The following is a 22,030-nucleotide window of genomic DNA, read 5'->3' on the forward strand; positions in this document are numbered from 1 at the left end:
GGCTTTTAATGATATCTGGTTTTAATCTTAATGAGTTTTAATCTGGTTTTAATTGTTTAATTTTAATTGTTTTATGTGTTTGATTCTAATGTAAACTGCCCTGAGCCACTCTAGGAGGGGCACTGTATAAATTGAAGTGCATTAAATAAATTAAAATAAAAACATAAAGTATTAACACAACTCATTAAAAACCATTAAACCACTTAATCATTTTAAAACACCAGGCTGAAGAGGTGGGTTTTTATAGCATCCCTATAGTCCCCAGGGATGACAAACTTCTTATCCCCATGGGGAGTGAGTTCCACAACATAGGGGCAACCACTGAGAAGGCCCGACGATCCCAAGTTGCCTCCAAATGAACCAACCAATACTCAAGATGGACCTTAGAAATTTAGAAAAGGGTTTGTGACAGGGAACCATCTTACTTACTTTCTGTGTAAACCATTTAGGGAACTTTGGTTGAAAAGCGGTATCTGAATATTTGTATATGCCACTTCTCAATACACAAGTTCTCCACATGGCTTACATGCAAAGGGATAAACTAAAATGCTCAGGAACTCAAATTCACAGCCACATCCTCTGCTTTTTCCCCTCCTCCCCATGCTCCCATGCAGTCCTAGACAAGGACAGTGTGCATGTTACCTGGGTGGTACATGGCCAGCCACAAGTTGAACAGGCCTGTGCTTGACGCCCCTCTCTCCCGCTGCCCGCCACTGCAGGTGTCCAAGAAGAACTTGATGGAGATTGTGAAGAAGTTGATGGTCCACGTTGACAAAGCCGAAGGGACGACCTACAGAGACGAGCTGCTGACCAAAATCATAGACATCTGTAGCCAGTCCAACTACCAATACATCACCAACTTTGAATGGTCAGTAGCTCTGACTGGGGGCGGAGCTTGCAAGCCAAAGGGCTGCTGACCGTCTCCCCTTAAAGCAATGTGTCGGTTTTCTCCCTTGCTGCCCCGAGTCTATAGACTTCCTAATCCTTTGAAGCAGGCGTTGGGCCCCCAGAAGTTGTGGGACTACAGCTCCCAGCTCCCCGTCCACAGCGACCTTCGGGGAATCCTTCTTTAAATGCTTCCCACTCCCTTAAATAAATAACTCTGCTGCCCATTATGCCTGAAGCTCTCCCACAGACACACATGTGGTTCCACCTCAAATTGCAATGCAGATTACCGGTCAAAAAGACTAAGTTGGTTCCGGTAACCGGTGTGCTTCTGTCCACCTTCCTTTTGCCTGCCCCAGGTACATCAGCATCCTGGTGGAGCTGACACGGCTGGAAGGCACCCGGCACGGCCACCTCATCGCCTCCCAGATGCTGGACGTGGCGATCCGGGTGAAGGCCATCCGCAAGTTCGCTGTCTCGCAGATGGCCATGTTACTGGACAACGCCCACCTGCTGGCCAGCAACACCCAGCGGAACGGGATCTGTGAGGTCCTGTATGCGGCCGCCTGGATTTGTGGGGAATTCTCTGAGTAAGTGTCTGGGGTGTGGCAGCAGGAAAGGGGGTCCTTTGAGTAGCGTTCTCCCTTGCTGCCCCTCATGCCTGGAACCTCCTCCCGGAACACCTCCCTGGTGCTATCTTGCTCTCAGAACACACCTCTTCTGATACACCCTTGAATGAAATGAAGGTCAAGTACGTGCAAACCTTTGCTCGCCCGTTCTTTCCCTCTTCCCCCTAAAAATCTAGGCCATAAGCCCTTGCTAACTGAGCAGAGAGGCTCCTTTTCAACCTCCTGCTCTGACCCCAGCAGAGCATCCTCTTGTATCTTTTTAGACTGTGAGCCCCTTTGGGACAGGAAAACAGTCTTCTCATCCCTCTCACTGTGCCTATCATTGGAGAGCACTTTTGTTGGAAAGCAGTACGTTGAAGTTTAAATCATTGTCAGCTTCTTGAAGCAAGAGCGAGTCCGTCTTGTTCTGTCGAGCACCATGTGATTGGTGCTTAGATCAGTAGGGCCACAAAGGGTTTTTCTCGTCTGTACAAAGGGTGGGGCCTTTGGGCTCGACGGCAGTGGCCTCCAGGTGCCCAGAGGGAAGGCCTTCACGTCCTGCAACCCCCTCCCTCTCTTCAGGCACCTCGAGGAACCGCACCAGACCCTGGAAGCCATGCTGCGGCCGAAGGTGACCACGCTCCCCGGCCACATCCAGGCGGTTTACGTCCAAAACATGGTGAAGCTCTACGCCTCGATCCTGCAGCAGAAGGAGCAAGCCGGAGAGCAGGAGGTGGCCCAGCAGGCAACCCAGATGATGATTGAGCGCCTGCCTCAGTTTGTGCAGAGCGCCGATCTCGAAGTCCAAGAGCGGGTAAAGCAAAGAGCCTTCCCCCCCGTCTGAAGCGGGCTTGCCCTCTGCAGGTCTCCCGACTGGATCAGCCGCATCTCATGTTGAAATCCTTTCTCTGCCCCTCCAGGCTTCCTGCATTCTTCAGCTCATGAAATACATCCACAAGCTTCAGATTAAGGAGGTGCCAGTGGCTGAAGAAGTGATTGCCTTGTTTGCTGGGGAACTCAACCCTGTGGCTCCCAAAGCCCAGAAGAAAGTTCCAGTTCCAGAAGGGTAAGGCCCTTTTCCTCCCTCTATACCCCACACCAGGACCTCTCTCAAATTTCTGTGGTGCTGTTTTCCGGGGTTGTGTGTACGGGAATAAACTCAACAAGGGTGTGAAGTGGTTCTTCCTTGATATGGAGAACTTCAGCTTTCTTTGTTTTTCTGTTTTTAAGGCAAGTTTCTAGACCTTATGGCCACTGAGAAGGGGTAGCATCTGATTCAATCAGAAGGCAGAGGGAATTGGATTATTTGGTCAGGAGCTCAGTTGGGAAGGAAGTGACAGAAGATGATTCTTCTTTGGAATCAGAGCAGGGATGGAAGAACTTGACCCTCCATCTGTTGTTGAACTACACGTTCTATCTTCCCCAGCTACAATAAATCGTGGCTGGGGATGATGGGAGTTGTAGTTCAACCACTGCCAGAGGACCAAGTTCACCTACCTCGGTCCTAGAGGGTCCTTCCTACATGCAGGCCATCACCTAATCTCTTGGGCAGAGCGCAGGAACAAAAGGGTTCAGATTTAATGGGTTGCCCCAGCAGGGAAAGCTCCCGCCCCATCTTTCCCCAGCCTGTCTGCAGTCCATAGATCTTCAAGCACCTGTAGGTGTAGAAATGGGAGACATTTCTGCATCGCAAAGCCAGCAAGTGTGAAATGAAGGGGCTTGTGTTGCTGCCTGATACCAGGCTCTGGAGTTGCTCCTGCCTTGCAGCTTGGACCTCGATGCCTGGATCAATGAGCCCCCATCGGACAGTGAGTCGGAGGACGAGAAGCCTAGAACCATCTTCCACGACGAAGAGCAGAGGCACACCAGACACCGGCAGCCCGAGATGGACGAGGAAGAGCTAGCCCGGGTAAGGTTGCCGCAAATGGCCCCACTGGGGGCACCTACCTTGCTGGAGCAGAATCTGGAGGGGTGTGGGAACCCAAGCCCTTTGCAAAGAGTGCTGTGATGTCAAACAGCGTTGGTCTCCCTAAAAGTATTTGGACAACCCTACTGTTCTCAGACACTTAAGGGTTGAAACTCTTAAACTAAATGGGCAAAGTTCTAGTTACACTAATTAGGTTTTCCCCCCCATTAAAGCGCCGAGAAGTCCGGAAGCAGGAGCAAGCGAGCAATCCGTTCTACATTAAAAGTTCTCCTTCCCCCCAGAAGGTGAGTTTGGTGTGCTAGAAGTGGAATTGGCAGTCCAGTTGCTGCTGTTGAGATTATCGCCAGGGTTAATAACATAAGCTCTCCTTTCCCCTTCCAAATCATCCAGCGGTACCAAGACACCCCCGGTGTGGAGCACATACCTGTGGTTCAGATTGACCTGTCTGTTCCTTTAAAAGTTCCTGGTAAGAAGCGCATTCCATGATTAGCCTCTTCAAAAGCCAGTTCCTTATCTTCTGGACCAAAATATGAAACTCTGGGCAGGACTGTGTGAGGAAAAAGGGTGGCGCTACACAGATAGTGATTGGCTTGGTTTCCAGTGTCTCCTAATGTGTGGCAAACCAGGGCTTGTTTTTTTTTAATTTATTGGAAGAGGCATTCTCCCCACCTCCGCACAGGAGGGAATGCCTCTTCAAGAAGATGCTTGCTTCATCACCCATTTGTAAAATGGTGCCCTTGCATTAAAATGAATACAGATTTGAGAGTTTGGTAGACTAAACTTTGTCACCAGGCAGCAGCTCTAGTGCTGGGGCGCGGTTAGCGTGGTGCTGAGCCCCTACAGAGTCCTGCCTGAGAGCCGCTTCTGTCCCTTCCTCTCCTCCTTGCTCAGGCATGCCAGTGTCTGACCAGTACGTGAAGCTGGAGGAGGAGCGGAGGCACCAGCAGAAGATGGAGAAGGACAAGAAGAAGAAGAAGCAGAAGAAAGAGAAGCGAGGGAAGCACCGGCACCACAACTCGCTGCACACGGAGAGCGACGAGGACATTGCGCCGGCCCAACACGTGGACATCATCACGGAGGAGATGCCGGAGGTGGGCCCTGCTGGGCTGCAGTGGGACTGGGAGGCATTGCTGCAGCCCTCCAGCTTCTTCCAGTGTGTGTGGGAGGGGGGCGGGATGGGCGGAGTGCCCTGTCCAAATGGACAGGGCACTCGGCCATGATGCTCACTGTGACCTTGAACCAGTTGCCATTAGGGGTCTCCCTAGCCCTGCCTCGCTGGGTGGCTGTGCAAATAAAAGATGGAGGGAGGGAACTATGAGCTAGGTGGAGCAAAGTTGGGTTAAAATGCCATTTAAAAATAAGAGTCCCACTGCGAAAGCGTGGTTCAAGAACTTTTTATTCTCAGTACTACAGTCTAGCTTCCCAGCAGGCCATGCCTCCCCCCGCCTCACCCTCAAAAAGGATAAGAGCGTTACTGTATTTATCCAAATTGAAGGGGACTCGGAATATAAGACAATGCCTTACGCGACAGAGGTTAAATACAGGTTATACTTGTATTTACCCAAAAGAAAGAGAACTCTGAATCTAAGATGACGATGACGACGCCCCCACTTTCCCCATACTTAACAGGCAGGAACTAGGAAAAACCTCATCTTAGATTTGGGTAATTACGAGTACAGTTTGTTTCTTTCCCATTTTCTATACATGTAATCAAAGCGGCATTCAAACATCTGTCGGAAAATTCTGCATAAAAGCAGTTGACAGTGCTGGAGCCTGCGTATATTTATTTCAGTCTGCCGAAATAATCCCCTGAATGGTGGCTGGTACAAAGTTCTTAAGGCCCACCTAAAACTAGGGGTGAAGAGAGAAGGATCTTGCTGGCTCTGCCCAGGCAAGAAATTGCAGAGCAGCGGTCGCACCGTTCACCCTCTCCCTGTTGCTCGTCAGTGGGATGTCAGTAAAGATAGGCACTGGCTAATTTGTGCTCCACACCACATGCTCAGGCGGATGGGGCAAAGATGAACGTAGCAGTGGCGTTGTTGGAGAGAGCTTGTTGGAGAGCTTTCCAGCTCCATCAGGCAGTTGGCTTTATTCCGGCTTCACAGAACATTGCTGGCCACCCAGGAAAAGGAGTACTGCGGTGAACCCAGAAGTTTGCTTAGACAAGGGAACTTGTTCATCTCTGTTTCTACAGCTGAACTTTCGTTTTGCACCCTGGTCCTTGTGTTTAAAAATGAACAATCCCCCCCAAGGGCTGGGGTGGGGGCCCCCTCCTTCCCCTGGGAGCTAACGCCATTTTGACCTCGTCTTCTGCCTCTCAGAACGCTCTGCCCAGTGATGAGGATGACAAAGACCCCAACGACCCCTACAAGGCACTAGACATCGACTTGGACAAGTACGTACACATCTTGGGTGGCCAGCGTGCTTAGCAGTTCTGAGAGCGCTAGCCTTGGGTTGGAAGAACTGGGGTTCTGGGGAGGGTCTCCCTTCCTTCATAGATAAGAAGGCTGAACCTGCCACCGTTCGCTGCTGTCCCCTTGGGCCCGTCTTGGTTGTCGGCTCCGTGTTCCCCGTTCTGTAGGATCTTCATGCTCTAGAGGTCCTGCATCTGTTCCTGGGTTCCTAACGAGGGCATGAGAGGGAGAGAGAGAGGGAGAGGTTGCTCTTGCGTGTCAACTTCTCCATGGCACGTGGCTGCAGCCAACCGCAGGGTCTTTCTGTTTCTCGGCATCTGTACGTTCAGCCGTGGCATCACGGGGACCTCTTGGCATTTCTTTCTCTTTCTGCTCTCTCTATTCCCACGCAGTCTGAATTCCCATGCATTCTGTCATTGTGACTGTCTTCTTTATCCCCTCTTTCTTTCTCTTTCTCTGTCGTTTCACAAACAGTCTGGTTTCAGGGAGGCCGGCCAGGTAAGACCTCTAAGTATCTCGCCTTGTGGAAGGTTGGCTGCTTCAGTCATACTGTAAACCACAACATGGCCAAGATCCAGCTGTTGCCGCCAAATTGCAGGCGAGAGACCCAGCTGGTGGGGATGGATGCGCTTTGTGATTTTGAGCAAGGTCTACACTCTAGAGATGACACCCTAAAGACTTGCAGCTTTCAGTATGTGACGCTTTTCGTGTCTGGCAGTGGCCACATTGGCCGTGGTGTGCTAAAAGCACAAAAACTACTATAAAACTTCACTGATGATGTCGTAGGAATGGAAATTGGCAGGAAGGTCCTTCCAAGATTACTCTGTGAAGAGAGTACAACAATTTGTTGTTGCCCTAGCCCTTTTCAGTGTGCAGAAATGACTGCAATTTTTTGCCCTTAAGGGTAGGGCTAAAGAAGGGATGATAACACAGAGAAAGGGGCAGTGCTGTTGCCTGTTTTCCATCTCTATCTATTTATTTATTTATTTGTTTATTTACATATTTTTATACTGCCTAAAACTTGCGTCTCTGGGTGGTTTACAGCAAGATAAAAACAGCATTAAAACATTAATTAAAAACAAAACCAAGAAATTTAAATTTAAAAAAAAACAATATATTTTTTTAAAAACAATATTCTAAAACATTAAAAACAATCAAAACAGTATCAATTAAAAGCCTGGGTGAACAGATGCGGCTTTAAAGACTTTTTTTAAAAAATTGTCAGATGGGGGCAGGTAGATGTTGCCAAAAACCACAATGAGCACCTGTGCCCTGAGAGGATACCGGCAAATAAATGTTGAAAGGTTGCTGATTTGCCTGCCCACACAGACCTATGGCTAATTATTAATGGCCTGATAGCTTCTTTTTTTAACGGACTGATGCATCATTGCTCGCCTAGAGTGAACTCTTCCTTGCCTTGGGTGACCAGGGCAGTGGTTTTGAACAAGCCAGGGGTGCCTGGTTTCGTGACTAATCTGCCCTGCAGATTCAAAGAACAGTTTTTCTCCAAGGCCTTGATCCTGTTGGGTTTTACAGTGTGTGGCTGCCTTTTCTCCCCTCTTCTTCCTACTTTAAAACGAGAGGGAAAGCTTGCACAAGAAACGGGGGCCAGTTGCTGTCCCAAGATGGCCTTGGCCCGCTTGGCAAACCACAGGATGGGCAGCAGCTGAGCTACACACTGGATGTGGGCGTCCCTTTCCCTGTCTCGGCTCTCTTCCCCACCCCACCCATGAAGGCAACTTTGTGCAAGGGACTGCCCTGCCCCTCCCTACAGCAGCCATCTGCCTCCCCCCAGTTGCTCCCAAGGGTTGGGGGACACTCTGGAAAGGGGGTGTTGGAATGCTTGAGAATGGTTGTGGGTGGAGAGCTCGTCTTGGGGGCAGTGAGCAGGAATTCTCCTGTTTGCGAAGTGGGGGTCTGCCCTGGTTTGCATTTGAATGCAATGTGAGTGCTGTGAGATATGCCCATGAAGGGGTGAGGCTGCTCTGGGAAGAGCATCTGCGTTGCATGCAGAAGGTTCCAAGTTCCCTCCCTGGCAGCATCTCCTGATAGGGCTGAGAGAGGCTCCTGCCTGTATCCCCTGGAGAAGCTGCTGCCCGTCTGTGTAGGCAGCACTGAGCTAGATGGACCAAGGGTCTGACTCGGTATATGGCAGCTTCCTAGGAAAACTAGGTAGCAGCCACTAGTGTGACAGGAGCGCCACTCGCCAAAGATATCTCCACTCATTCAGCTCCCTGCTCCTATGCCCCATCAAGCTTCCTGTGTGTTGCTTCTCCCTCAAGTTAGTCCTGAGACTTGTACAGAGAGAAATAGGTCCGCCCTGTGCCACGACTGTTGTTTCCTCTTGCCCTTTGGCTTGGTCACTGCTGAAACTTGTCGCCCGCTGCGGTTTGCTAACAGTGGGTGGAAGCAGTTAGGGCTGAAGTGCTGTGTTGATCTTGGAATTCGGTGTGAAGCCCTGATTGGGCTTTTGATGAACCCGACGGGAAGCACAGAGACTCTCTTCCTTTGGGTAGCTGGTAGTATTGGTGTGTTTTTCCTCAAAGGCCTTTAGCAGACAGCGAGAAGCTCCCTGTGCAGAAGCACAGAAATGTCGATGGCCTGAAATCTCCTCAAGATGCAGAAGCTCCACTGGTTGAGAAGAAGAGCAAGAAGCCCAAAAAGGAGAAGAAGAAACATAAAGAGAGGGAGAAAGAGAAGCGGAAAGAGCGCGAACGAAAAGCGGAGGAGGAGGAGGAAGAGAAAAAGGTCACTCTTCCTTCTCCCTCTTCCATGTCTTAAGAACTTGTCACTTGGAGAGTGCTTGACTTTGACCCCTAACGATACCTTCTGTGGCTCATTTCAGGCAGAGGCTGAAGAGGTAGACTTCTGGCTTTCGGACGCCCCACCACCTGCAGCTGCTACAGAGGCAAAGGTGAGTCTCGTGGTTCCAGGCTGCACAAAGATGCAGAGACCAGCCCTTCAGAGGCCCTGCCTTCTGCAAAGAGCCTGCCTTGTGAATCCTCAGGCCGGGCTCCAGATTGCTGGGGTGAGGGGCCGTTGGTTACTGACACCAGCTCTGAAGGGCCCTTTCTTTCTTCCTCCACTTTGGATTTCTGTGCCCTCCTTGCCTATGTCCTGCACCCCCCTTGGGTGGAGAGGGGGGCACCTTTAGCTTGAGAGCATGGCCAGTGTGGAGCTAAAAACTGCTGGCTTGCTCCAGAAGGGAACGTAAGCGTAACATAGTACAAGTACAGCTCTGCTGGATCAGGCCAAGGACCCATCCAGTCCAGCATTCTTTCATGCAGAAGCCCACCAGATGCCTCTGGGAAGCTCACAGGCATGAGATTAAGACATGCCCTTCCTCCCCTGCAACTGGGATTGAAAGGCATTCTGCCTCCGAGCCTGCTGGCAGCCTATAGCCATCAAGCCTGGTGGCCATTGATAGACCTGTCCTCCTCCATGAAATGTTCAGAGTCCCTTTTTAAAGCCATCCAAGCTGGTGGCCATTACCACATCCCATGGCAGAGAGTTCCATAGCTTAATTACATGCTGTGTGGAAAGGGAACATTGGTACTCACCGTGAAGTTTTCTTCTTGCTGGTGTTACGGAAGTGTCGACTCAGTGCATGGCAGCTGTGAAAAAGGCCAATTCCATGCCTGGAATCGTTTGAAAGTGGATTGAAAACAAAATTATTGTAATGCCTTTATATAGATCTATAGCATGGCCACGCTTGGAGTACTGTGTGCAGTTCTGGTCACCGTATCTTAAGGATGACACTGGAGAACTGGGAAAGGTAAGGAAGAGGGCCACCGAGATGATCAGGGCCCGAAGCACCTTCCTTATGAGGCAAGGCTGCAGCATCTGGGGCTCTTTTGACTGGAAAAAAGGTGACACTGGGGAGACATGATAGTGGGCTATAAAATTACGCATCGAGCAGAGAGAGTGGACAGAGAAATTTCTCTCTCACACAACGCTAGAACCAGGGGTCATCCCATGAAATGGATTGCCAGGAAATATAGGACTGACAGAAGGAAGGACTTTTCTCAGCTGGTGTAGGAAGTCACTCATTGTAGATTATCCCGCCCACTTTCTCCAGAAGGCAGGAAATATGTTCTTGAAGAAACCCTTAACTAGCCCACAAGGGGCAGTCCCTTTCAGTCCACTGAAAAGCCTGAGTCCTCACTCACCATCAAAACAGAGGTAGAACCAAACAGTAAATGCTAGGAAATAGAAACAATTGACGACGTCAATAACCCTATGTACATGAATGCAAAATAAATGTACAGAGGAAAAACCACCAGAGAGGGTGAAAGAACGATAAGTGTACCTGTTCCCCCTAGTCCAGTCCAGGTGGTAAGTTTGGGCCCCAAAAAACCCCGGGGTGGGCACGAGTGACCTCTGTAACACCAGCAAGAAGAAACCTTCACGGTGAGTACCAGTGTTCCTTCCTCTGCTGGTGTAGGAGGTCACTCATCGTGGGTAATACCACAGCTCACACCCACGGGAGGGAACAAGCCTGGACCAAAAACCTACCACCCCGAGAGGACTTTGTGTATGACTCATCTACCAAATGCTGCCCTGGAGGAAGCATGCCTGTCCAATTTATGACATGAGAAGGTAGACAGAACTTTCCATGTAGCTGCCCTGCAAACCTCAAGAGAACGCAGCGGAAGTAGATGCAGATCTAGTAGAATGAGCTGTAATCCCTAGCGGGGGAGTTATGTGTTGTATCTCATATGCCAAAGTGATACATGACCTAACCCAGCGGCCTGTCTTAGCCGCCGAGGCTGGCTGCCCCAACCTCCGGCCGTGAAAGCACAAGAACAAAGAGTCCGACCGTCTAAAGACCTTAGTCCTATCAATATGCACCCGCAGGGCCCTGCAGACTTCTAGCTTGTGCCACTCCTTCTCCAACCTGTGTTGTGGCTTAGGACAAAAAGATGTTAAATATCCTGAGATCTGTGAAAAACTGAGTTGACCTTTGGAGTAAACGAAGGGTCCGGAATCAAACATACTGCATCCTGTGAAAAAAATACATAACTCATCCTTCACTGACAGTGCGCAAAGCTCCAAGATCTGTCTGGCTGAAGTAATTGCCACCAGAATCGCCACCTTCAACGATAGCGTTGGGAATGAGGTGTTGCATAAAGTTCCAAACGGAGTCTGATGCAATGCATTTAAAACAGTATGCAAGTCCCAGGAGGGGAACCTGTGACACACTGGAGGAGACAACAGAGATGCCCCACTAAGGAACTTCTGCAGGAGCAGATGAAGCGGATCAGCCACGACCCCCTCAGGGAAAAGCATAGGCGTAAGACAAGCAACCTGCCTCTTCAGTGTTGCCACTTTCAACCCCAAAGACAGGCCATCCCGCAAGAAGTCCAAGAGGTCCCCCAGAGTACAACTCGGCACCTGTAAACCTTGCCTGGCCACCCAACGCAGAAAACTTCTCCAAGTCTGGTAGATCCAATTCGTCAAGGGCCTGCGAGATGCCAAGATGGTATCCACCACTGCCGAGGAAAGTCCCATGGAAGTCAATAAGTCCCTTTCAGCTTCCAAGTGGTCAGTCTTAGCCAGGCCACGTCTGGGTGGCAGACTGGGCCCTGTGACAAGAGGTCCATCCGAATTGGCAGACGTATGGGCCCCTCCACCGTCATGTTTACTATCTCCGAAAACCATGGCCTGCATGGCCAAAATGGAGCTATTAGAATCATCGATGCTTGGGAGTAATGAAGATGGCACAGGCACTTTGCTAGTAGCAGAACAGGAGGAAAGGCATATAGCAGCAATGGAGGCCACTGCATTGACAGTGCATCCACTGCTTCTGCTCCCCGAGTTGGGAATCGTGACACAAACCTGGGCAGCTTTGTGTTCTCCGGCGATGCGAACATGTCGATCGATGGACATCCCAGCTGCTGGGTCACCCAATCGAACACCTGTGACTGTAGGCTTCACTCTGATGGGTCGACATCACTGTGGCTCAGCCAGTCTGCCTGAACATTCAACACTCAGCTGACGTGATGGGCTAGGATCGAGCTGAGGTTGATCTCTGCCTATAGAATTACTGAGGTTGCCAGATGATGAAGGGATTTCTATCTCGTTCCCCCTTGTCTGTTGATGTGAGCCTTCGTAGATGTGTTGTCTGTTCGGATGAGTACATGTGCCCCCATCAAGACTGGCGAAAACTCCAACAAGGCTAGCTGTACCACCCGAAGCGCTAGCCAGTTTATACTGTGCCTTGCTTCCACAGTTGAGCGTCTTCCCTGGGCATGAAGATGCTGACAATGAGCTCCCCAGCCAGAGAGACTTGCATTCGTGGTGACCAGGATTCGGTGAGGTTCGGCAAATGACTCCCCTCTGGACAGGTTCTCTGGGACAGTCCACAACTGCAGGGAGCAAATTAGTGACTCAAACAGCCAAAGGTGCCGCTGGGACCTCCAGGCAATCTGATCTTGGAAAAGCAGAAGTGCCCGTTACAGAGGGTGCAAATGTATCCTGGACAACTCCACAGAGTCCATAGAGACAACCATCAGCCCCAACAGCCTTGCCAGGATCAGAATGGGTCCCACCTTGTGTCTTATCAAATCACAGGAAAGAGATGTTATGTTCCGTAGTCTGTCCGGTGGAAGGAACAGCCTCGACCTCACTGTATCTATCATTACGCCCCTGTGCTACAGTCGTTGAGTTGGAGTGAGATGACTCTTTTCCACGTTTATCAGAAACCCGTGCGCCCTCAGACACTCCAGGGTGAGCCAGAGAGCTTCTAGGACTTCCCTCTCTGATTGAGCCCTGATCAACAGATCGTCTAGATAAAAATAAATGTTCACACCCTGAAGATGAAGGGATGGTATAACAGGGGCCAGGATCTTTGTAAACACTCTTGGTGCTGATGACAGGCTGAATGGTAAGGCTCTGTATTGGAAGTGCTGTCCCTGATAACAGGAGCGTAGATACCTTCTGCTCCTTACATGCATCAGAATATGTAGATATGCCTCCTTTAAGTCTATGAAAATCAGGAAGTCCCCCTCCTGCAGGGCCTCTGCAATGGGTCTCAGAGTCTCCATACGGAAGTGTCTCTGCCTGTTGACTGATTTTAAGTTGAGCACCGCTCTGAGAGATCTGTCCTTCTTTGGGACAGTAAATATTATTGAGTACAAGAGGACACAAGAGCAAAAAGCAGAAGGGTAAAGTAGCCTAAGCAGGATAGGGAGCTAAAGCTATCTGACCAACTGGAACGAAGGCAGGAAACAAGACTGGAAGGGACCGCCCTTGTGGGCTAGTTAACGGGTTTCTTCAAGAACATATTTCCTGCCTTCTGGAGAAAGTGGGCGGGATAACCCACGATGAGTGACTTCCTACACCAGCTGAGAAAAGTCCTTCCTTCTGTCAGTCCTATATTTCCTGGCAATTCATTTCACGGGATGACCCCTGGTTCTAGCGTTGTGTGAGAGAAAAATTTCTCTGTCCACTCTCTCTGCTCGATGTGTAATTTTATAGACCTCGATCATGTCTCCCCAGTGTCACCTTTTTTCCAGTCAAAAGAGCCCCAGATGCTGTAGCCTTGCCTCATAAGGAAGGTGCTTCGGGCCCTGATCATCTCGATGGCCCTCTTCCTTACCTTTCCCCAGTTCTCCAGTGTCATCCTTAAGATACGGTGACCAGAACTGCACACAGTACTCCCAAGTGTGGCCATGCTATAGATCTATATAAAGGCATTACAATTATTTTGTTTTCAATCCATTTTCAAATGATTCCAAGCATGGAGTTGACCTTTTTCACAGCTGCCATGCACTATGGTGCGACCACACTTGGAGTACTGCGTACAATTCTGGTCACCACATCTAAAAACGGACATTGTATAACTGGAAAAGGTGCAGAAGAGGGCAACCCAGATGATCAGGAGCCTGGAGCACCTTCCTTATGAGGCAAGGCTACAACCCCTGGGGCTCTTTAGTTTAGAAAAAAGACAACTGTGGGGAGACATGATAGAAGTCTACAAAATCATGCATGGTGTGGAGAAAGTGGATAGAGAGATTCTTCTCCCTCTCGCATAACACTAGAACCAGGAGTCATCCCATGAAATTGATTGCCAGGAAATCTAGGACCAACAAACGGAAGTATTTTTTCACACAACGCATAATCCACTTGTGGAATTCTCTGCCACAAGATGTGGTGACAGCCAACAACCTGGATGGCTTTAAGAGGGGTTTGGATGACTTCATGGAGGAGAGGTCTATCAACGGCTACTAGTCGGAGGGCTGTGGGCCACCTCCAGCCTCCAAGGCAGGATGCCTCTGAATACCAGTTGCAGGGGAGTAACAGCGGGAGAGAGGGCAGGCCCCTTTCAACTCCTGCCTGTGGCTTCTGGTGGCATCTGGTGGGCCACTGTGTGAAACAGGATGCTTGACTGGATGGGCCTTGGGCCTTATCCAGCGGGGCTTTTCTTATGTTCTTATGAGTTGACAATTCCAATGAGCTACCCACCACAACCCCAAGATCAATCTCCTGGTCAGTCACTGACAGCTCAGACCCCATCAGCATATATATGAAGTTGGGATGTTTTGCCCCAGTATGTATCTCTTTACACTTGTTTACAGTGAACTGTATTTGCCACTTTGTGGCCCACTCATCTGGTTTGGAGAGAGCCTTTTGGAGCATATCACAATCTGTTTTGGACTTGACTACCCTGGATAGTTTAGGGCCATCCACAAATTTGGCCACCTCACTGCTTACCCCAACTCGTTAGACCATTTATCAATAAATTAAAGAGCATTGGTCCCAGTACAGATCCCTGGTTGGGGCCCCATTTCCTCCTTGCCTTCAGCAGCCTCCAAGTTGCTGCCTTGAAGTTCCTTCCAGACCTACCGGTTTTTGAGCATCCATGTTTGCTGCTTCCTCAGAGCCCACCCGAGGCAAGCGAAGATGCCACAGAACCCAGAGAACTGGAGGAAGCTGTGAAGGAGGAGCAAGAAGAGGAGGAGGAAGATGAAGTCAGGGTGAGCAGCTGAAACGTGTCATGAATAATTCCCAATAAGTCAACCGAGTTGGCTAGTTCGCCTTGGAGCTGCAAACCCTTGAGGCCTGTCCCAGGTCATGGTGTGCGGTGCGGGCTTCCCTCTGGAAAGTGTGCAAACTGTGGCCAGATCCCCTAAAGCGGTGTGGATAAATGTCTCGGGTCTTGGCCCAAACTGGGACCTGATCCCTGGGAGGAAAGGTGGAGGTCCACAAACAGCACCCCTCACAGGTGGGCAGCCTGGACTTGACCGGGGGGGGAGCACTGGCTTTGAGCGGCAGAGCTGGGAGTGTGTGGTGCCTCCACGCTGCTGACTCTGGTTTTGTCTGGCCTAGTAGAAATCCTCCAAGCATCGGAAGAAGAAGCACAAGAAGGAGGAGAAGTCCAAGGAGAAGAAGTCCAAGAAGCACCACGGTGGCGGGGAAGAGCTGCCCACGGAATCTGTGCAGAACGGAGCGCTGGAAGAGGAGCCCCTACCGGTGAGATGTTGGCGGGGACGGGGGCCGTGTTGCTCAGCAGGGCGCATCTTCCCTGCTTGGGCCCCGTTCGTGGGCAAGGGGATGTTCCCACTTTTTCAGGCTTATGATAAGGAAGTATTTAAATCCATATGTGAAATCCCTTTACAGCAGGGCATTCTCAATGGGGGGGCGGGGCACTCCGGTTTTCCCCAAACTACGACTCCCATCAGTCCCAGCTGCAGTTAATTGTGGTTGGAGGTGATGGGAGTTCTAGTTGGGTGACCACTTGGAGGCTTCCTCAGGCTGGGAAGCCCCTGCTTTACCATATCAATGTGTAGCCATATGAGTACCCAGAATGTTGGGGGCAATATGCTAAATCATTGTAAACCGCTTAGAGAGCTTCGGCTATAGAGCGGTATATAAATGTAAGTGCTATTGCTATTGCTATTGCTAGCCATATGATTATGCAGACGGCTCCACCGCTTGACAGTTGTCCTCTTCTAAACCAATTTCCGGCCCCTGACTTGCAGTTTCTCCCTTCCAGCCCATGTCAAGTTACCGCCTTCTCGCTGAAAATGCATACATCAAAATGGTGAGTGGGTGGCAGTCTCTGTCTTTCCTGAGCTCCTCCACTGTGGCTGCAGGGGAGGGAGATTGTAGTCCAGTAAGAGCTGGAGGGCTGGAGTTGTGCAGCCCAGCTTGAGAGGGGGAGCCCTTTTGGGGACAGGGGGCCCACCTCGAGCATTCTTCCTGGAAAGCGGAATATAAATACTGTCTCGCTGTCTGGGCGGGGGGCACCTCAGAGCCATCTGCTCACGCTCTATCTTGAGCGATACTCTGGTGGCATCCCTTGCTGATCTCTTCCTTCTCAGATGTATGACATCCAGGGGGACCTCCAGAAGGACAGCCAGGTCACCGTCTCTGTGATCTTGGAGAACACGAGCAGCAGCTTCCTCAAGAGCATGGAGCTGAACGTCTTGGACTCGCTGAACACGAAGATGCTCCGGCCAGAAGGCTCCTCCATCCATGATGGGATTCCGGTCCCGTTCCAGCTGCCTCCCGGTACGGCCAGCCAATGCTTTTCAGCCGGGATCTGAGGAAAGCTGTAGGCAAGGGTAGGAAAGGATCTGAGAAAGCCTTGTTGCAAGAAGAAACAAGGAAGAGATCTCAGGAGGGCAGGATAGAACCCTAGAGCAGTGCAGCCCTACAAACCTGCCTGCTCTCTCAGGTCTCCTGTTGAAGCCTTCTCAGAGTGCCCCTGCCTTCTTAGCACAGAGGTGGCGCCCGCTCTGTCGTTGCTCTGTGCCCCCGCCCCCCATGAGAGGTCCACCGTGTACCTACGCTGGTTTAAAACATTTCAAGCTGCCCTGCTTCCCAGTGCAAAACGTGACTCACAGCCATCAAGCAACAAAGCCATATGAAGTGCTGCATAATTCAATTAAATGACCAGGTTGAAACATCAAGAAAAAAGCACAGTGAGCTGACATTTGCAAATGAACACCTTCCCCGTGAATAAATGTAATTTAGAGCATTAGGGTCACTTATTTATCGTATTTTTAAACAACCTGATATGTACATCTCTAGGCGATTCCGTTTATCCCTCATCTAGCCCATTACCGCCTCTAGGCAGGCATTTAGGGGAAGGTATGCCATTTCCTGATGAGGTCTATATGGAGAAATAGATCTGAGTGTCATTTACATATTGATAACACTGTGCACCAAATCTGATGATCTCTCCCAGTGGTTTCATGTAGATGTTAAAGAGCATTGGAGACAGTATGGAGCCTTATTGGAACTCCATACTTTAGTTCTCGCTTTACAGAGCAGCAGTCTCCAAGTGTCACCATCTAGAATCTGCCAGAGAGGTAGGACTGGGACCACTGTAAAACAGTGCCACCCCATCCCACCTCCTTCAAGCGACCCAGAAGGATACTGTGGTTGATGGTATCAAAAGCCTCCAAAAAATCCAAAAGGATCAGCAGAGTTACACTCGATCTGTCGATAGCCAGTTGGAGATCATCCATCAGGCCAACCAAGGCAATCTCAATCCCATAGCCCACTCAAAAGCCTGTTTGAATTCAGGCCTGCTCAACTTTGCCCCCCCCAGCTGTTTTTGGACTACCACTCCCATAATCCCCAGCCACAGTGGCCAATAGCCAGGGATTATGGGGGTTGTAGGCCAACATCTGCAGGAGGGCCAAAGTTGAGCAGCCCTGGTCTAGATAATCTGTATAATCCCAAACTGCCTGGAGTCAAGAGGCCACCACCCACTCAATCACCTTGCCCAACTATGGAAGATTGGAAACGGGTCTGTAATTAACTAGTTCTGAGGGATCCAGTGCAGGTTTCTTCAAGAGTGGTCTAATAATAGCCTCCTTAAGACTAGGAGGCATCCTGTCCTCCCTCAGAGAAGCATGTATAATATTCACCAGACCCCTCTGATGATACAGTTACCAGATGAGATAAGCCAAGTTGGGCAAAGGTCAGGAGAACAGGACAACATACAGTCCACTTCCTCAGGAGTCCCAAATGGAAAGTGATCTAATCTAACCCTATAAGAGACCTATTGGATCTTTACCCTCTTCTGTGTATCTCCAGAAGTGTTCCCATCTGGCGTAGTATAATGTACTTTGGTTTTGATTGCTACTGTTTTTCAAGAAGAAAGCAGCTTTGCACATGACCATTGCAGACCATCTTTTGCTGAAGCGTTTTCTAATCGAAATGTGACCTCTCTCCTTCCACGGTGAGGCGATGACAAAACTCTGCTGACATCGTTAAAAGCCTAAAGAGTTAGTTCTTTGACATGCTTCCTGTTCTTTTCATAAGGGACGTATAGAGAAAAGGCCAAGAGTCCCCTGGTTGGCCTCCAGCAACATCTGGAGGCCCCCAGTTTGGCAGCCACTGGTCTAAAGTGTTCCCTCTTCTTCTTCTAGGTGTCTCGAACGAAGCCCAGTTCGTCTTCACCCTTCAGAGCATCGTCATGGCCCAGAAGCTCAAGGGCACCCTCTCCTTTATAGTCAAAGTAAGGGTCCCTTTCTCCTCCGCACGAGCCATCCCCTTGTGGATGAAGGTTGGGCATGCACCTTTTAAGCCGCAGGTCCGTCTCCTTGGCCCGCTTGAGCAAGTCTCGTTCCAGGCAGGGTTTGACTTGCGGAGCTGGTGCAGTGACCCACCCGGAGCATCTCCCCTCGCGGTCTAGAACGGACACTCGAAAAGGGAAGCCTCCCAGCTGTGTATGGCAAGATCCCGGCACAAGCCTTTAAAGTATGAAGCTGCCTTATGCAAAGACAGGTCTTTGGTCCACCTAGGCCTGTATTGTGGGCTCTGACCGGCAGCGACTCTCCATGGTTTCAGGCAGAGGTCTTACCCAGCCCTACCCGGAGATGCTGCCAGGGGCCCTCTGCGTGCAGAGCAGGACCATGAGGGTCCAAGCCCCCTTGCTCCTGCCTGCCATCTGGACCTGTGGCAAGTGGTGGTTTCAGGGATCCTTAAATGCCTCTTTAGCTTCCTCGCTCAGTCGGTGGGGCCGGGTTGGGTGCTGATCTCAAGCAATCTCCCTTCTGTGTTTTGCAGGATGACGAAGGCTCGACGCATGAAAAGCTAGATTTCAAGCTGCACTTCAGCTGTGCCTCGTACCTGATCACGACGCCCTGTTACAGGTCAGCCCGCTTTGCTCTCCCCTCCTGGGCAGGAGTGGCGTTCAGGGCCCTGCCCACCTCTGGACCTGGCTAGCACTCGCTGCAGAGGTGGGGGCCCCTTCGCGAGAGGCGGAAGCCGTTGTGCAAAGGACCGCCTGAGTTCTTGTCTGGCAGCTCACTGACCGCTGGCAAGACTGCTTTTGAGTCAGAGCTGCCCCATCTCACATTCTGTATGGCTGAACCTGCTGCTGTCTGGAGTTGGTTCTCACTTCCAATGCCCACCAGTTTGGAACCCTTACGCTTTTGAACTTTCAGTGGGGATGGGGCCGTAGAGCAAAACACCCCCGGTTCGTTCCCTGGCAGCATCTCCAGGTAGGGCTGGGAGAGACTCCTGCCTGCAGCCAGTGTCGACAGGGCCGAGCGAGATGGACCAGTGGCCTGACTCCGTATAAGGCAGCTTCCTAGGTTGCTGGGTCAACTTAAAGCCACCTTTCAGCTGCAGCCGTCCTTGGGTGCTCGTACATTGGCACCGGCATCCCAGCCGCTGGTCTGGTGGAGGCAGGCATGAATTGACCGCTTTGCTAAGCAGGGACCACCCTGGCTCTCATTTGAATGGGAGACTATATTGGGGGTGTGCACGGAACGGGCGGTTCAGCCGGTTCGAAGTTGAAGGGGTTACCTCACGCGCAGCGACCACTTCTAGCCGCGACGTACCGGGTTGGCAAGGAGGTATACTGCTGCCCCAGCAGGACCATTTTTGAGAACAGCACCGGCAGGGGAAATGCAGCCGGGGCAGGGCGGGGCATGGAGAGTATCCTCCCCAGTCCTTAAAGTTATCTCCCCACCGCCTTCGAATAGGCAGTCGCCGGTTCCACGCACATCCTTAGACTACAGGTGTGAGTACCGTAAGAGATTCCCCTTCGGGGATAATGGGGCCGCTCTGGGAAGAACGCCTGCCTGCCTGCTTGCATGCAGGAGGTTCCAAGTTCCCTCCCTGGCAGAGTCTCCAGATAGGGCGGAGAGAGACTCCTGTCTTCAACCTTGGAGAAGCCGCTGCCAGTCTGTGTGGACAACATTGAGCTCAATGGACCAAGGGTCCGACTCAGCTCAGAAGGCAGCTGCCTGTGTTCCTGTGCTTGGTGTGGGAGCAGAACGACAGAAGGACCAGATTGGAAGGGAAGGCTTCCAAGTGGCTGGGCAGGCTGAGTAGTTCAGCACAGCCGGTTCTGTTCTGATGTGTCTTCATCGGTTGCAGCCTGTTCATAGTGGGGCCTAAATAGACCCAGGAATGACCCTCTGCCTCCAGTTGCCTCCCTTCATTCCCTAGGGAGGGCTCTCTGCGAGCCCAGATCAAGCTGGCTGATACCCGGGCCAGACCATTGGTCCTCCTGAGCCAGTCTTGCTGTCTCTGGCTGGCAGCAGCTGTCCTGCATCTACCCCAGGCAGTTTAGCCAGAGGCGGAGCCTGGAGCCCCGGCTGGCCAAGCGGGTGCTTGACTAAGCCGTGGCTATTGCCCCACGACCCTGTTGAAGGGGCTGACGCTCCCAGCTTCCATCCCTGGCACACCCGGCCTGGGAGAGTCGCTGCCGGTTAGGCAAGACAAGGCCAAGTTTGATGGACCCACGTTCCAGTTGGGCAAAAGGCCACTTTGGGGATCCTGAGCTCTCCCAGGAATTCAGAATGGCTTGGCGGAAGTACTGGAATATTGGGAGGAAAGGAAGGCGAGCCTTTAAGCTCCGGCCTGGGTAGAATTGTGGTGGCTTGCTTGGCTACCAGGCGGACCCCAGGCCCTTCCCGTCTCCCAGCATCCCTTGCTGCTTGCCCACCTGGCTGCTTCTCGTTCTGCAGTGATGCTTTTGCCAAGCTGCTGGAGTCGGGGGACTTGCACAGCAGCTCCTTCAGAGTCGATGGCACCACCGCCCCGTTCCACCACCTCCTGGCAAGGATCTGCTTCCACCACCACTTCTCAGGTGAGTCCCTGCTGCAGGGGCGGTCTGCTCCTCCTCTCCCAGGATCCCTGCTGGGTCAGGGGCAGGGACTCCCGGCCCCCACCCAAGGCCACTTCTTCTGCTCTGTGTGGCGGCCGGTGTCGGGATCCATGAAGCCGAGCTGCCCCCTTGCAGAACCGAGCACAAGTTGCCGAATGTGGGTTTCGGTGGTCTGCTTTCTTGGCAATGCACCAAATCGAGCACATGGATTGGGAAGAAGATCCCGGGCTGCTCTTCATCACAAGGGTCTTCCCACCTAACCGGCATCCGGTCACTCCCAATTCGGAGGAGTGGCCTGCCCTCAAACAAGGCTGCGTGGTGGGGGGGGGGGCGGAGGGAGTGTCTCTGCACGACTGTCTGCTCTGCCTTGGCACGTCTTCCGAATCGGCCTTTTCTGGGGGACAGGCGAGTTGGCCCCGTCTTCTGCCTTTTGTGGGGTGGTCATTCCTGATGCAGAGGAGGCAGTCGCATCTCTGCATGAATCTCTGTGTTGGGCATGCCTCCTTCCAGTACAGAGGTATGCCCAGGTCAGGGACTCGTCCAGGCAGATGCGTTCGGCTCGTTGGGAGCGTGTGCCTGTTTCACGGGGGGAGCACTCCCTTCAACTCCTGCCTCTCGCCTTTTCAGTGGTGGAGCGAGTGGAGGCCTGCGCGTCCATGTACAGCCGATCTGTCCAGGGCCATCATGTCTGCTTGCTAGTGAAAAAGGTGAGGGGGGCAGCCGGGTTCAGGGTGGTTGGGGAAGGTTTACTGTCTCGCGAGGGAGACCCTCTGCATGTCCCAAGAAGCAGCAGCAGGTTTGGGGTAGAGGGGAGAGCCGAGTGTTGCCAGAGGCTTGGGAGCCCCTAAGCCAGCCCCTCTGGAGGGCCGTCTGCTGAACTCCGCACCTTGGCGAGGCCCCAGGATGCTTCCGTTGCCCCAGCTGGAAGGGGACGGGACGGGCCGACTTTGGGGTGCCCCCTGCCTCAAGACCTGGCTTGCTCCCTCATCAGCCAGAGGGATGCTTCTCTCCTCCTTCCAAGGGACCCCTTCCACAGCTGAGGGCCACAGTGGCTCTTGTAGGGTTTCCAGCAGTTGGGGTGGGGAGGTGCCGTTGCTCTGGCCCCTTCCAGGAAGAG

At 51.7% G+C, this 22,030-nt stretch overlaps 1 protein-coding gene across 2 annotated transcripts in view; it reads left to right on the plus strand.

Annotated features, from left to right (window-relative positions):
* Positions 1-22,030, plus strand: part of AP3D1 (adaptor related protein complex 3 subunit delta 1) — a 47,923-nt gene that overhangs the window by 23,809 nt on the left and 2,084 nt on the right. The window contains exons 13-32 of one of the 2 annotated variants that reach the window (XM_053296505.1): positions 720-868; positions 1,245-1,475; positions 2,076-2,307; positions 2,414-2,559; positions 3,261-3,402; positions 3,633-3,704; positions 3,811-3,886; positions 4,312-4,511; positions 5,742-5,815; positions 6,309-6,332; positions 8,381-8,582; positions 8,680-8,748; positions 14,717-14,812; positions 15,168-15,308; positions 15,832-15,879; positions 16,160-16,349; positions 18,221-18,309; positions 18,861-18,946; positions 20,774-20,895; positions 21,541-21,620. In XM_053296505.1, the coding sequence (XP_053152480.1) occupies positions 720-868; positions 1,245-1,475; positions 2,076-2,307; positions 2,414-2,559; positions 3,261-3,402; positions 3,633-3,704; positions 3,811-3,886; positions 4,312-4,511; positions 5,742-5,815; positions 6,309-6,332; positions 8,381-8,582; positions 8,680-8,748; positions 14,717-14,812; positions 15,168-15,308; positions 15,832-15,879; positions 16,160-16,349; positions 18,221-18,309; positions 18,861-18,946; positions 20,774-20,895; positions 21,541-21,620 (2,469 nt within the window). The remainder of the gene's footprint in view (positions 1-719; positions 869-1,244; positions 1,476-2,075; positions 2,308-2,413; positions 2,560-3,260; positions 3,403-3,632; positions 3,705-3,810; positions 3,887-4,311; positions 4,512-5,741; positions 5,816-6,308; positions 6,333-8,380; positions 8,583-8,679; positions 8,749-14,716; positions 14,813-15,167; positions 15,309-15,831; positions 15,880-16,159; positions 16,350-18,220; positions 18,310-18,860; positions 18,947-20,773; positions 20,896-21,540; positions 21,621-22,030) is intronic. The other variant, XM_053296506.1, reaches the window with a different exon arrangement.

The sequence above is a fragment of the Hemicordylus capensis genome, chromosome 2, assembly GCF_027244095.1.
Source record: "Hemicordylus capensis ecotype Gifberg chromosome 2, rHemCap1.1.pri, whole genome shotgun sequence".
NCBI lineage: Eukaryota > Metazoa > Chordata > Lepidosauria > Squamata > Cordylidae > Hemicordylus > Hemicordylus capensis.